The sequence below is a fragment of the Dipodomys merriami genome, unplaced genomic scaffold, assembly GCF_024711535.1.
Source record: "Dipodomys merriami isolate MVZ:Mamm:240054 unplaced genomic scaffold, mDipMer1.0.p SCAF_177, whole genome shotgun sequence".
Classification (NCBI taxonomy): domain Eukaryota; kingdom Metazoa; phylum Chordata; class Mammalia; order Rodentia; family Heteromyidae; genus Dipodomys; species Dipodomys merriami.
This window is the reverse complement of record NW_027203126.1, coordinates 424,055-438,970: the sequence shown is the minus strand read 5'-3', so window position 1 is coordinate 438,970 and position 14,916 is coordinate 424,055. Positions and strand designations below refer to the sequence as shown.

The window sequence follows — 14,916 nt, the reverse complement described above, 5'->3', positions numbered from 1 at the left end:
TGACAAATACTCAGTTTTAAGTACCTGACATTCCTTCCCTCACTGACTCTAGCAGATTGGTGATATCTCTATTCTACTAATAAAAAACTGAGGCTCAGAGAAGCTAAGCAACTTGCCCAAACTTGGCATTAATTCTCTCTTAATCTTTACTACATGCCTAACAGGAAGGTCATGTTGTTATTCCTAATTCTAGAAGAGGAAACTCTCAGCAAGGCCGAATCCCAGGATTGTCTCAGTAACTGGCTGATTCAGGTTTTGTTCTCTGGCTCTGGAATTTTCCAGTAGTCTTCCTAGCACATTAATAAGTAAACAGTTAAGCTGTGATTTTGAATCCATTTCTAAGAGCTCTTTTGATCTGTTGATTGGTACTGATTCAACTTCCCTGATAGGATGGGAACAAGTGATGTACATGCAGTATATGCTATCCTATGTTTTTTTTTGCTAGTCCTGGGGCTTGAACTCAGGGCCTGGGCACTGTCCCTGAGCTTCTTTTGCTCAAGGCTAGCATTCTACCACTTGAGCCACAGCACTATTTCTGGCTTTTTCTGTGTATGTGGTGCTGAGGAATCGAACCCAGAGCTTCATGCATGCTAGGCAAGCACTCTACCACTAAGCCACATTCCCAGCACTTTTTGTTTTTGAGATGGGATCTTGCTACATTGCCCCAGCCTGGTCTCAAGTGATCATGAACTCAAGTGATCTTCCCACCTCAGCCTTCTGAATAGCTGGAACTACAGGTGTGCACCACTGCACCCGTCTCCTGCCTAATTCCTACACTGACCCTGTCACACAGGTCCACATGTCTGTGGTGATCCCCCCCGTCAGCCGCCTGCTTCCCGCCATGTCAACTAGGGGTAGGTCCTTGGCCCCACCACAGCAACCTACGTGATGAGGTGTCGGGAACAATCACAGAACAGCATCAGCATGGACAAGAGCTGCTTGGACTCTCCGGTGTCGTTGTTCAGGCATTCCAAGAAGAGCTTTAACCCTCCATGGGGCCCCAGCTCACAGATAAATGCCCACAGTTTGGGCAGCAGGTCATCAAGGTAAGTGAGACCTGGAAAAGGACAGAGAAACCCAAGCTTCAGGTGGGGGCTCCAGCTGACCCACTGTGTCTCTTTTCCCTTGGAAAAACGAACACTGAAACCTCTTAGTGAACAGTCAACGTGTGCAAATCAGAAAACCATCACCGAGAGTGTCACAATGATCCTAATGTTGAATGGGCGTGAGCCAGTAAGCAGCAGAGCCAGGAGGAGAACCCAGATCTATCTGTCTTAGCAATTATATTTTGGATCAGCAAGTTTCTTCTGGAGAGGTTCAGAGAGTCAATGTTTTTAGACTTTGTGGGCCAGATGGTCTCTTGCTATAATCATAATTAAAAAAACCCTTGAAACAAATTAAATCTAGCAGAGTTTAATTGAGCAAAGAATGACTGGCATCCTGGGCCGTGCTGGACCAGCAGAGGTTCAGAGTCTCTGAAGGTGGGCGGGCAGCCTTTATTCTAGCTCAGTGCTTTCTTTATGTTGAACATGGCCTCAGCAGGCTGCCAGGGGCTGACTGTAGATTGCTGCTCTGTTTGGCTTAGCGGTATGTTGCAATTACCTTCTCCTAAGTCAGGCTTCCAGTGACTTTGCAGGCTAAGGTAGGGTGTGGTCATCAGGTGAGGGCACAGGGATGTGGGCATCTGTATACTGCTCAAGGCTAGCCCAAAGCAGACGCAGACATTCTGTAAATGTACGGATTTGGTTGTGGTCTAATACAAGCTAATTTACAAAAATCAGTGGTGTGCTGGCTTGGGGCCACAGGCAGACACCTGTCTCTCACTGTCAGATCCACCCACATTTAGTAATATGTTCCTCTCATCTATGATTACTCTGAATTCAACATGGAAAAGTGATGAAGGACTGTAACAGAGACACTGGGCTACATAGATTTAACCTTGGGGAGCAGAAGCCATTTCAAGTCTGCTTCCTGAGGTTCCGAGGCTTCAGACTGACTCATGGCTGGTGTGTTTGAAGTTACAGTGCAGCCGGTGACCTAGGAAGTCTGGATACTTAGGAAGTCTGGATAGTAAGGTGCATGCATCAGCAAAGCAGTAACATATTTGAGCCCTTACTCTTCTCATGTTATAAAGTCTTCTGTGAGTTCTTTGGTTCTGAATGGACTGTTGGGGTAGACACAGTAGTGTGGGGTGGGGCTGTGGGCCACTGAATGCTACTGAAGGCTGCTTAGAGGTGAACAGAAAGAATTGCAAATTGGACTTAGAAACGTAACCTCAGGAATGGGATCAAAGTGTACATTAAGCCAGGCTCCTCACAGACTTCCACTGCCCTGTGCTTTAGCCACAGCAGGGATGCTGTGCCCTGGAGCAAGGAGGTGGACCAGCATAGCTCTGGTGCCTTGGGGGCATTCGAGGAGCCAGATCAGAGACCTATCCTTAGCTGTGAGATTACAAAAGCACTATTTTAGAAGCTGTTTGCTTGCCTGCCTCCCTCTTCCTTTCCTTTCTTTTGTGCTGGTCCTAGGGCCTTGAACACAGGGTCCGGGTACTGTCCTTGAGCATTTTTGCTCAAGGTTAGTACTCTACCACTTGAGCCACACCTCCACTTCTGGCTTTTTGGGTGGTTCCTTGAAAGTAAGTCTCATGAACTTTTCCTGTTCAGGTTGGCTTTGAACTGTGATCCTCAGATCTCAGCCTCATAAGTGGTTAGGATTATAGCACGAACCACTGGTACCTGGGAAGATACTATTTTCTATAATCTGACTTAAATATGGATTTTCATGTTGGCCAAAACACTTATTTTGTGACTCTCTCTTTTGGGAAAATGAACTGAGATATGAGCTCATTTTAGAGAGCTGGACCCGGGCAGTAACCTCAAAATTCTCGCCCCAAGGTGCTCCCAGGCCCTCAAGTGCTGTGAAGCCCCAGCCGTGTGTGGTCTCTGCTTTCTTCTCCTCCTCTGGTCTCTCCTAGGACCCTGCTCAAGGCAGTGTGCACAGAGGCCTTGGTTACCCCAATGTGCAGGCTAGTACCTACTCTATCCTGGTCCAACACAACTCTCAGTTCCCCACAGGTCATGTCCCTTCTCCACCATCTATACTCAGACCCCAAATGCCCCTTCTCCACCATCTATACTCAGACCTCAAACCTAGGACCACTTTGCTACCTTTACTCCTCACACCCCCAATCCATTTTCCCAGGAAGTCTACAGACAGCACCTCTGAAATGCATGCAGTCTGTGCTTCCAGCTCTAATGCCTCCACCAGACCAAGGCGTTCAACCTGGGACCATTCAGCCACCTCCGAGACTGATGCAACTGTGAGGAGGTGCTACTGCACAGGGCTGGCTTCTTTTTTCTCCCTGGTTGTGAGGCATGAATTCAGGGCCTCGGCGCTGTCCCTGAGCTCTTTTTATTCAAGGCTATCGCTCTACCACTTTGATCCACAGGTCCACTTGTAGTTTTTGAGTGATTAAGTGGAGCTAAGAATCTCACAGGGACTTTTCTGCCTGGGCTGGCTTTAAACAGTGATGCTCAGATCTCTGCTTCCTGAGTAGGTAGGATGATTGGCATGAGCCACCGGGTGCCTAGCTGGCAGACTTCTTCTAACACAGGACAGCCTTACAATAAAGAGCAAGCTGGCTGAGGCAACTGTACTACTCAGCTCACAAAGCCCACTCCAGGCCAAGGCTACCTTTCCTTTTCATGGTGCCCTCCTTACACCTTCCCCTCCATATAGCCATTCTCACCATTCTACAAGATACTTCCCCTCAGGGACAGCCTTTAGCTAGTGTCCACCTCTACATCCACAGCGCCTTGCATGGGATTTCAAAACTATGCAACACAGCAGAGAAACTTTTAATCCTTCAAAAGCTTTCACAGCTCACAAAGACCTTTTGTGCTCAGAATACCAACTTCTCCCCAGAACTGCTGAGCTGTACCCTACAAAGTCCTGACACCCAATTCTGTGCTTATAGAAGAGGCTTTGCTTGCTCAGCTAAAAGGAAAACAAAACAAAACAAAACTGTTGGGCCTATCCATGAGATGAGATACCATATGGCCAATGAAATGAGGTTTCTGAAGAGAATCACTGACATGAGAAAATGTTTATAAAATGGCTAATGAAGGAAGGGGGATGACACGTTAGTTTAAATATTTCTATCGTAGGTGTGGCATACTCAGGTATACTGTTTGTCTTTGGGTTGTGAAATTATTACTTCTTTCTGCCTGCTAGTCGTTCCTAAGGTTCTAGTCAGAAAAAAATAACTTGTTAAAGTTGTACTTCATAACTAAAATTAAGAGCCAGGTGAGAGCAACCGAAGCAGGGCTGGGTACCTGGTACCTGGGAAGATACTATTTTCTATAATCTGACTTAAATATGGATTTTCATGTTGGCCAAAACACTTATTTTATGTAAGTTATCGGAGGCATACCTATCTCCAAAAAGAAACAAACAAACAAAACGCAGCTTAAAAACACTTCCCTTCAAAAATTACATTTTTGTCTTTCACTGGGTGGCAGGATTTGAACTCAGGGCTTTGTGCTTGCTGACAGGCACTGGATAACTTAAGTCATGCCTCCAGCTCAAAATTTAATCTTTTGAGTCAAGAAAAAAAAAAAACAAAAAAAGAACTTTCTCTGAGAAAAACCGGTGTGACGTTTGCGAGAGGTGGGCAGCACCCCGGGCCTCCCACCTGTGAGGATCTGCAGGCGGATCTGGGTGAGCGTGGTCAGGGAGGTCTGGTAGAGGACACAGATGTTGCACACTTTCTGCACCTCCGCAGAGTCTACACGTCTGCCCCCTACTGGCCTTAGAATATTCCGAACCGACGCAGACTTCTGGAATGCACGCTTGAGGAGACCTGACATAGAGGAGAGAAGACATCAACAGAAGTTCAGCCATCTGCTGTATCCTACCTGGTCTGGGCAAAGGAGTGTTGATAAAAACTCCCCAACACCAACCCTACAGCCAGGCCACACAGCAGGGCTGCTGCTTGGGCTCAGCACAGTCCTGCAGGATAAACTGGAAGAATGTTTAGTGAATGGATTTGAGGTGTAACCCAAGACCTCTTCAAAATATCAACACCCTTTTTAGAACACGTCAGGCATGTTTGAGTGTGATATAGGATTCTTTTATTATCCCAAAGGTAAAAACTCAAAAGGAGCATACTAGGGGAGGAGGTAAAGGTGGGAGCCCATCTGAATCTCAGTTCTCTAGGCTTTGGCAGGGAGGGGTTTAGGGGTATTGGTGGTCAGGAAACTGACTCATGGTCTTTTGTCTTAAGCCTCCTACCTGTATCCTGCAGTACAGATGCTCAGGTCATGTCCATCACCAGTTACAAGAAACAGCCACACAATACATAGTGGTAGCAAAGCCATGCCAAACAGAATGTTCTGTGGGAGGTAGCTCTATACAGCATATGCTAGTCACATTTCCGTAACTTTGGATTATGGTTGTTCAGATTTGTTTGAGACAGGGTCTCCCTGTGTAGTGTAGGCTGGCCTAGAACTGGTAATCTTCCTAGCTGCTAGGATTACAGATGTGTGCCACCACATCCGGCTGGCATTTCCTTAACTTTTATCAGAGTGTGAGCAAGGAATCTTTCCACAGTACCCACTTCTGCCCTGCAGAGTAAGTGCTGAGGAGTTGGGACTCAGCTGTTTTTTTTTTTTTTTTTTTCACTAGTTCTGGAGTTTGAACTCAGGGCCTTGTACACTCACTTGGCTTTTGCTTTATCATTTGAGCCACACTTCCACTTCTGACTTTTTGCTGGTTTATTGCAAACAAGAATCTCACAGACTTTTCTGCCCAGGCTGGCTCTAGAGTATGATCCCCAGATCTCAGCCTTCTGAGTAGTTAGGTGAGTGCCAGCACCTGACTCAGTGGCTCTTCTAGAAAAGCTTTTAGTTCCCTAAGGAATGTCTGCCCTCCCCCCCCCCCCCCCCCCCCGCTTCTTTTGGACACGAGAAAGTTAACAGCCAAACTAAGGTTCAGAAAAAGGCAGCAACAGCCCTTGTAGAATATGTATTTGTGGCTGTTCCTTACAGACAACTGGCTGCTTTCTATTCCTATGGTTTCTTGTCATTGTCTTGCTAACTATGGCCTTGATTTAAGTCACCCTAGAATGTCCATAGGAGAAGTCAGAGCAACTCACAGAGATGAGGCCTCCCCAGGGGAAGAAACAGGAAGTACCCTCCAGCTACTAAGAGTACTAGGGCTCATTTGTCACTCACTCTTCATGGGGAGCACGTTCTGGGGGGACGCCGGCTGGGAGGGGGCTGGCTCTGGGTGTTCCAGTAGCTTCCTGCTGAGGATGTCATTGAAGAAGATGCGGATGAGGGGCACCCCCCACAGGAACTGCAGCTGTTTGGTGATCAAGTACATGGACTCATTGAGGCTGGGAGAGAGGAGCAGGAGACAAGCATGTCAGCCCCACCTCTGCCTGGCCCACTCCATTCCCCTGTGAGCCTTCATCATGCAAATGCAGCCAGCATTCCCATGGCAGGAAGTTAATAAAAAGATAAGAATTGAGCCAGATGTGGTGATCCACACCCGTAATCCCAGTGCTCAGGAGGCAGAGACAGATGAAGCAAGACCAGACTGGACTATAAAGTAAGACCCTGTCTCAAAACAAACAAACAAAAACAAAAAACATATGAAATGGACCAGACCAACCACCAAAGGCCAAGTATGTGAAGACATGGAATTTTTTTGTGTGTGTGCAGGTCCTGGGGCTTGAACTCAGGGCCTGGGTACTGTCCCTGAGATTTTGCTGAAGACTAGCACTCTACCACCTGAGCAACAGCTTCACTTTTGGCTTTTTAATAGTTAAATGGAAGATATGAGTCTCACAGACTTTTTCTACCTGGGCTGGCTTCAAAGCATGACCCTCAGGTCTCAGCCTCCTGAGTAGCTAGGATTATAGGCGTGAGTCACTGCTGACCAGCAGGATAAGGAATCTTGTGTACTGTTCCACCCAACTTCCTCTGCTGCTTCTAGCACAATTGATTTCCCCAGGTAGTGTCATCTTGCAGACCCCTTACCCCTCCCTGCCTTGTGCCAGCTGCCTGCTTCTCCCTAGTCTCCATCTAGACGGCTCAGAGCATCCATGCCTCTAGGGCTCCTCTCCATTCCAGACAATGCCCCAAGTGTGTGCCCATTCGTGGAATCTTCTGCATTACTTGTCTGGCTCAAGGCCCCCAGCTGGCTCCTTCCCCCTTCCCAGTGGGGACAGCCGCCACCTACTGAGCACAAACTAGTTCGTAACCCTCTCCATGCAATGTGTGCAATATATTTAATGTGTAGTGTGTGTCTCATTCCATCCTTCAAGATTATCCTGCCAGAGGGGCTAGGACGATCATCTCATACTCCAGATGAGGAACCTGAGCTAAAGGCCCTGGGGAAGAGGTAGTGGAGCCCAGAACACTTGGTCCCTAAGAAATCTCTCCTGACTCCAAGCACACAAGCCCCATTCTCTCCAGGCTGTCACTTAGGCTGAAGGGAAAAGGTGGCACCACTGGCTTAGCCCTGCCTCAGCCCCAGCCTCTGCTCAGCTCATCCACCCTGGTGCTGTGGCTCTTCCCTAATGTTTCCATTGCTTATGTTCTGAATGAGGAAGGGCAAAGTTGATTTCCACCTCCTGTAAAGGACAAGGGTAACTGTTGTCCCTTTCAATCATCTGTCTCGTTCTAACAGCTCCAAAATATAGCAGCCCAGGCAATCAATAAAAATGATGTTGAAGAAGAAAAAGCATCCACACATTAGGTTCACAATTGATTAATGAGAAGAATAAAATACAAAATCATATGATCTCTCTCTCTCTTTCTCTTTCTTTTTTTTTTTTCCCTGATCCTGGGGCTTGAACTCAGGGCCTGGATGCTGTCCCTAAGCTTCTTTTTGCTAAAGGCTAGCGCTCTATCACTTGAGCCACAGTGCTACTTTTGGCATTTTCTGTTTATGTGGTGCTGAGGAATCAAACCCAGGGCTTCATGCATGCGAGGAAAGCACTCTACTACTGAGCCACATTCCCAGCCTAATGATCTTTTTTTTTTTTTTTTAATAAGAAAAACTATCATCACTGAAAAAGGCTGAAAGAAGCCACGTGCTGGTGGCTCATACCTGTAATTCCAGCTACTCAGGAGGTTGATATCTGAGGATTAAGCTTCAAAGCCAGCCTAGGCAGGCAAGTCTATGAGATTCTTATCTCCAATTAAGCACCAAAAAAGCTGGAAGTGAAGCTGTGGCTCAAGTGGTAGAGTGCTAGCCTTGAACATAAAAAGCACAGGGATAGCAGGTAGGCCCTGAGTTTAAGCCCCAGGATAGGAAAATAAAAGAAAAAGAAAAAATGCTGAAAGGTCACCTTTGGGCATTAGCATTATGGGTTATTAATTATTGTCTTGGTCCTATCTCTATTTTTTTTTTTTTGTTAGTCATGGGGCTTCAACCCTGGGCCTGGGCTCTGTCCCCTAGTTCTTCAGCTCAAGGCTAGCACTCTACCAGTTGAGCCATAGTGCCACTTCTGGTTTTCTGAGTGGTTTATTGGAGATAAGAGTCTCATGGAGTTTCTTGCAGGAGCTGGCTCTGAACCACAATCCTCAGATCTCAGCCTCCTGAGTAGCTAGGATTTACAGGCGTGAGCCACCGACGCCCGGCTTCTATTTTTTTTTCTTTCTTTTACTATTTTATTTTTTTGTGGTGCCAGGGATAGAACCCTGGACACCTCAGCCATGCTATTCAACTGTGTTCCTATGGATACAACCTCAGTCCTTATCTCTATTTTATACAAAGAATGCACACTATTTTTGTAACAAGGACAAACAACAGCAGCTGGAAGAAATAAAGAGGAGAGGAGGTAGCAAGAGGAAGGACAGGAAAGGCAGCCATGTATCTCCAGGACTTACTTACCCATAGTCCACAGACTGGGAGAACCAGCCAAGGACCGGATGCCAGTGGGTCAGGTTGGACTTCTTCTGGGACACATACTTCTGACAGTAGCACAGCATCTGGGTGAGCAGGCTCACAAACCCGTCTGTTTCCTCTTCTAACACTCTGGGGTTGAGGGAGCCCAGCTGTAGGAGGTTGCCTATACAGAGAGAAGGCCGAGTGATGGGCTAGACAGACAGACATGCTCAGGGGTCTCCCAGCCGTGTTTTCTGCCTGTGACTCAGGCAGCCACAGGGTATGTGCAGGAAGAGATTTCATGTGAGAGGCATTTGTCAGTACAACTGCAAACTGTGGCTTGGCCAGACAAATATGTGTCTGTTGACTGTGTTTCCTTATCGTCTAGGTTGAATAATGACCCCCTCTTCCTCATGGGAGGATGGTATGAAGAGTGTGCAGTGTCAGGTGCACAGACGAATGTGACATTTACTATCACGCTTATGACACCAACATTAAAATGAATGGGCGGGAAATGAGTGACTGAACTTTTTGCTATCCAGTGTTTACCAATCCCTTAATATCCCGTGTGTAGACTTACCAGTCGTTTAAAATTCAGCCCCAAGATCCCTTCTCTATCTAAATTTCTCCTCATAGGCAGGGAGGATTCTACCTCCACCAGTTCCCAACACTTCCGCAAGCCCTTCCTTCGTCTAAGTGAAAGCACTGCAGAAGAGGTGAGGCACTTTGGGGGCTCCTTCAATTCAAGGCTCACTTTGAGGCTCCTTCCTCTTTCCTTCTGAATCACCTAGGCTACTCATCAACTTTCAATTTTCCCTTGGTCCCTAAAAAGCCAAGAGCTGAAATCCAGTGTTCCCTTATAGTCAAGACACCTAGCATGTCAGGCCAGTTTTCCAGATCATTTTTAACTTTGCATCTACCTTAACTACCTCTCTGAATACAGGTACTTATAATAAGTACTTCCTGTTGTTACTAAAAACTGATGATTGCAGCAAAATACTGGGGCTTCCCTCAATGGCCAGAATCTTCCAATACTCACCAGTCAGACAGAGTGTGTGGCAGCCTTCTAAAGTCTCACACACGTCCCGGCATCGCTCTTCATCTCTTAAGAACACGATGAATTTCCGTAGCATGTCATGAGATTCTAAGACAGTGAGGCGCTACAAATGGCAAATGACAGCAGACAGTTAAAAGTGGAAACTGACCAAGTTTCCCTGAAGACACAAACTTGACAGACTACTGGTTGCCATGGTGATGCAGAGCACGATCTCCAGCACCAAGAAGAGAAAGGATCACGACAAGATCCAACATTGCACCGGGCTCCTAACACAAATCTATCTACACTGGTTACTGATATAGAGAAAAGGGGAAGGAGTGAGAACTGGCAGGGAAATCCTTTTACTTTCCAAATTCTAAGAACAAAAGCAAAACAGTGTTGGTTTTGGGGGGAATGCTCATGGAGCCCACTTACCTCTGGGGTCACTGTGCCAAGATGAGTCACGAGGGCAGGCACCGACACGATATGAATGAGAAAGGGCCGGAGCAGATTGTCTGAAAATTGTGCAGCAGTCACAGGGCTGGACACAGATAGATGAACTCGTTGAGACAGGAACCCGGGTGCACTCAGAACTAAAGACTAAACAGCAGCCTGTCAAGGCCCTCATGCCCAAAATTTCCAGTTCCCAGGACTTCCCCAAAATACTGCCTGTAAAGTAGGTTACGCCCACTTTGTTAGGGAGCTGCACAGCTGTGAAAAAACCATTCCACAATAAGGAAAATGCTAATTCTATAATAAACTGTAAAATGGAAAAAGGAAGCTCCAAATCTACATCGATGGGAGAAGAAGGGATTGTGCTGAGAATGGGGAAACGACGCTTCTAGTACAGGCAATGTCTCAATCAAGTAAGGAGTTCTTACTCAAGTGTATTCACTTGGTAGTCACTCACTAATGCCTTATACAGTTTATTAAAAATTGGATTAGCCTTATATTAACATTTAACATATACACACAAACACATAAATATATATGAATACAAAAAAGGCTAAAAAGATAGATAAAAAATGTTACTGTTGCCAGGCACTGGTGGCTCATGCCTGTCATCCTAGCTATTCAGGAGGCTGAGATCTGAGGATCACGGTTCAAAGCCAGCCTGAGCAGGAAAGTCCGTGAGACTCTTTTTTTTTTGGGGGGGGGGAAGGGAGAGGTCCAGTTGTGGAGTCTGAACTCTGGGCCTGGGCACTGTCCCTCAGCTCTTCAGCTCAAGGCTAGCACTCTACCACTTGAGCCACAGCGCCACTTCCGGCTTTTTTCTTTTTGCTTATGTGGTGCTGAGGAATCGAACCCAGGGTCTCATGCATGCAAGGCAAGCGCTCTACCACTGAGCTACCTTCCCAGTCCCGTTAGCCTCTTATCTCCAATAAACCACTCAGAAAACAAGAAGTTGTGTTGTGGCTCAAGTGGTAGAGCGCTCGCCTTGAGCTGAAGAGCTGAGGAACAGCGCCCAGGCCCAGAGTTCAAGCCCCACAACCACCACCACCAACAACAAAAAAGCTACTGTAGCCAGATATAGCTACATCTGCCTAGATGTAGCCCATTTGCTTTTATTCCTTGCTATTCAGAAGTCAGAGATCAGGAGGACCATGATTCAAGGTCAGCCCAGGCACAAAGAAGACCTCCATCTGGATAAATAAAACAGGCATGGTGATATGCATCAGTAATCCCAGATGTAAAGGCGGTTATAGCAGGAGGATCTTAGTCTAGGGCTGGACCCAGGTAGAAATGTGAAACCCTAAAATAACTAAATAATAAAACTAAAAAAAAAAAATCTAATAACTAAAAAGGTAACCAAAGCAAAGAAATGGTTGGAGGGGTGTACCTGAAGGGCCAGAATAGCTGTCTAGCAGGTACAAGGCCTTGAACTCAAATCCTAGTACTAAAAGAAAAAAGAAAAGAAAAGGAAACCAAGAGCAGGTGCAGCCAGCCTCTTGGTAAGGTTCTACTTACCGCAGTGCTAGAGAAAAGACTGCTGTTAAAGTGGCTTTGGACAGACAAGGCCGGGGTCTGGCTAGGCCTCGGGTTAACAACACCTGAAAAGAACATTTCACTGGTCAGTGGATAACACCAGCTTTATGTCAGTTGGTACATTAAGGGGGGAAAAAAATGAAGTAAAACGAGTGCTTTAGAGCCTTTGCAAAAGAAGGAGAAGGAAGGTTCTGAGTCTGGAAGGTTTGTCCTACTACTCTCTTGCTACTTGAAATATTATGATTATGCCAGAGTAAAAGTTAAAAAAAAAAAATTAACAGCGGAGAACTCAGCACAGTAGCAATCTGCTGTAGTCCAAGTTATTCAGGAGACTGAGGCAGGAGGATGTCTTGAGCCCAGGAGTTTGGGCAAATCTAGTATACAGAGCAAGACCTAACTGCTTTTGAAAGGGAAGAACAGCAAAAAAGTGTGTCAAATGAATACTTGTCTTAAATATGGAGACAGCATCTCATTTCAGTGCAACTCAGAATTAGCATAGAACAGACAAGAAAATATTGACAGACCCTTTACATTACAGGGCTGTCTTGAAGAGAACCTGACGCCAGACCAGAAAACAGCTCAGTGCAGTGCCAGGCAGAAGGAAGATGAATGCTCCTTTTCAGAGCAGCAGTGAGGCTTTGCTGGTTCCTCAGGTGTGAAGGGGATACCGTGAGTAAGGCGTGGGCTGAGGGCCAAGTGAAAATGAGGGAGATATGTACTCCAGACATAACCAAGGAGCCAGAAGGAACAAGCCTGAGGCTTCCCTCCAGCATAATGACGTAGAGCTGAGTATGAACAGGGACTAGTGGCTCAGGAGGGAAGGGCACAAGAGGGAAGGGCACTGTGAATCGGCCTTTTCCTGAAATAAATGCTTCTGTGAGGAGGGCTCCAGGCATGCCAAAACCCATGCCAAAGCCAACTCAGGGGTTGAGAGTGGATGAGTACAGACCTGCAGCACAGAATAAAATCCACGCTGGTTCAGATGTCCCATTATATTTGCACAAATGTGGTTCATGGCTGGTCGAAGGCTCTCACCTAAAGGAAGAGAGAAATCTGAGAAAGCATTTCTTGCTATAACACGCCCTAATTATGTAGGACAGAAAATGATGCCCTGGGCCTGGGGTCACGAGGAAACGTGACTCTCATGGCTTGCCTTCCTAGTTCCTAGGACAGCATTGGATCCTATCTCTCCTGGAAGGCTTGGCTCAAGTGTCTCTTCTTGGGGCTGGGCGCCTTCCTCCCCGTGACCAGGAGAACATCACTGCCTCTGAGCTCTCGTGACTCCTTTCCCATCCCCCTCCCAGGGCTGCCGCTTTCTACTCTCCCTCATGCCACTCTGCTTCCTGGGCTGGGCTCAGGATCTGCCCATGTTTAGAGCATATCAGCCCCTTTTTGTATTGGCCATTTTCAAGACAAAGTCTTGCTTTATGCCAGGTTGGCCTGACTGTGATTCTCTAATTTGTGCTTCCACGAGTCTCTGGGATGATAGTGTGTGCCACTGAGCCGAGTCATTAGTTGATAGGGGAGTCCTATAAACTTTTTCTTCTTCTGGCCTGAGCTAGCCTTGAATCGTGATCCCCTCACGCCTAGATCTCTGCTTCCCAAGTAGCTAGGATTATGGGCTTAAGCCACAGCACAAAGATGTTTCTTACAAAGGAGAAATAGTGCCTCCTCCCCTCCCCCAATGCAATGCTGGTGAGGCAGGTATTTTGAGACCTTTGCCCCGGAGAATTTTCCATGTTGAAGTGTCTGTGAAGGTGACGAGCATTGTGAGGTACAGGGTGATGAGTCTGGAGTCTTGTAGGATTTCAGGCTGGAAACAACAAAGGGAGGATTAGAACACTCAACCTCTGCCCCACACAGAGAGCATCCCTTTACGATTCTCCTCTGTGCGCTGACTGGCGCCAGTGGGTCAGAGGCCCAGGAGCGCACTTTCCTCTGGGAAGGACCACAGGTCTTGTCACACCAGTCCTTCAGCAACTCAATCAAACATTCCTGGGAAGGGAGAAGTAAGCGTTCTCCAGAAATCATGTGAGCAGGCTGGCCATATGTGCCTGTACCTGTCTGTGTGTTTGGACATGGTTGCCAAAGAGTGGGAAATGCTGCTGAGCTTGACAGTGATTCGGAACTCTCACTTCTGGCTTGTCATCCTGGGCAAGTTTCTTTGCCTCTCTGTGCTTTGGTTTCTAATTATTGTTCTAATTAGGATGACAGGTGACCACTGTTTGCAGGAAGAAGTTGGGAAGGTGAAAGGATGAATGGTGGGGGATTGATTATGATCAAGTACTTCATATGCATGGAAGAAGTAATGAAAGGGAGGGGGAGAAAAGCTGTAACAGAAGAGGCGAATTTGATAACATGGTATAAATACCACAGCACAAAGTATCCACTATATCCAAAGACCAGGAAGGAAGACAGAATAGCATCGAGGCTTGCAAGTGTGGTCAATGGTCCCACATATTATAGCAAAGAGGGGCTACATCTACCTAACTTCTAGCTTTCTCTCCAAACAGTGGCTCAGCCAGTTACCCCTTACTAGACAAGCACTGATAGATCGACAAAGGCCTAGACAATGAGGGAAGGATGGGGACTCTGAAAATATCCATGAAAGCTGTCTGATAGAATGAGATTTCAGATTTTTCCCCCCTCTTTTTACCTTGAGCTGCTCAAGAAATTGACAGCAGTACCACAGAATGTCCTTGATCTGTTTAATCCACAGGAGAGTGAGGTCTTTGGAGAGAGCCAGGGACACGTACCATACCTATAAGCAGGACAAAGAGGAGTGACTGGTTACAGGACCTTACTATACATGGTGTGACCACTGGAACTGGACCTGCTAGCTAGGGCCATTGTCCAATAAAGCAGTGAGGAAAACAGATGAATAAGCAGACAGTAGGGCTTTTTAACACTAAATCCAAAGAGGAGGAGCCCAAGTCAGGTGCAGTTGGCTTGTGCCTCTAATAGCTACCTGGGAGGCTGAGATTGAGAGGACTTGA

At 46.7% G+C, this 14,916-nt stretch overlaps 1 protein-coding gene across 2 annotated transcripts in view; it reads right to left on the bottom strand.

Annotated features, from left to right (window-relative positions):
• LOC138829829 (ubiquitin-protein ligase E3B-like) overlaps window positions 1-14,916 on the bottom strand; it is a 41,504-nt gene that overhangs the window by 17,788 nt on the left and 8,800 nt on the right. For both annotated transcript variants that reach the window (XM_070026364.1, XM_070026366.1), the window contains 10 exons: window positions 14,577-14,681; window positions 13,637-13,733; window positions 12,870-12,955; window positions 11,903-11,985; window positions 10,370-10,475; window positions 9,938-10,058; window positions 8,905-9,082; window positions 6,234-6,397; window positions 4,694-4,861; window positions 886-1,057 (listed from right to left, as the gene is read on the bottom strand). In XM_070026364.1, the coding sequence (XP_069882465.1) occupies window positions 886-1,057; window positions 4,694-4,861; window positions 6,234-6,397; window positions 8,905-9,082; window positions 9,938-10,058; window positions 10,370-10,475; window positions 11,903-11,985; window positions 12,870-12,955; window positions 13,637-13,733; window positions 14,577-14,681 (1,280 nt within the window). The remainder of the gene's footprint in view (window positions 1-885; window positions 1,058-4,693; window positions 4,862-6,233; window positions 6,398-8,904; window positions 9,083-9,937; window positions 10,059-10,369; window positions 10,476-11,902; window positions 11,986-12,869; window positions 12,956-13,636; window positions 13,734-14,576; window positions 14,682-14,916) is intronic.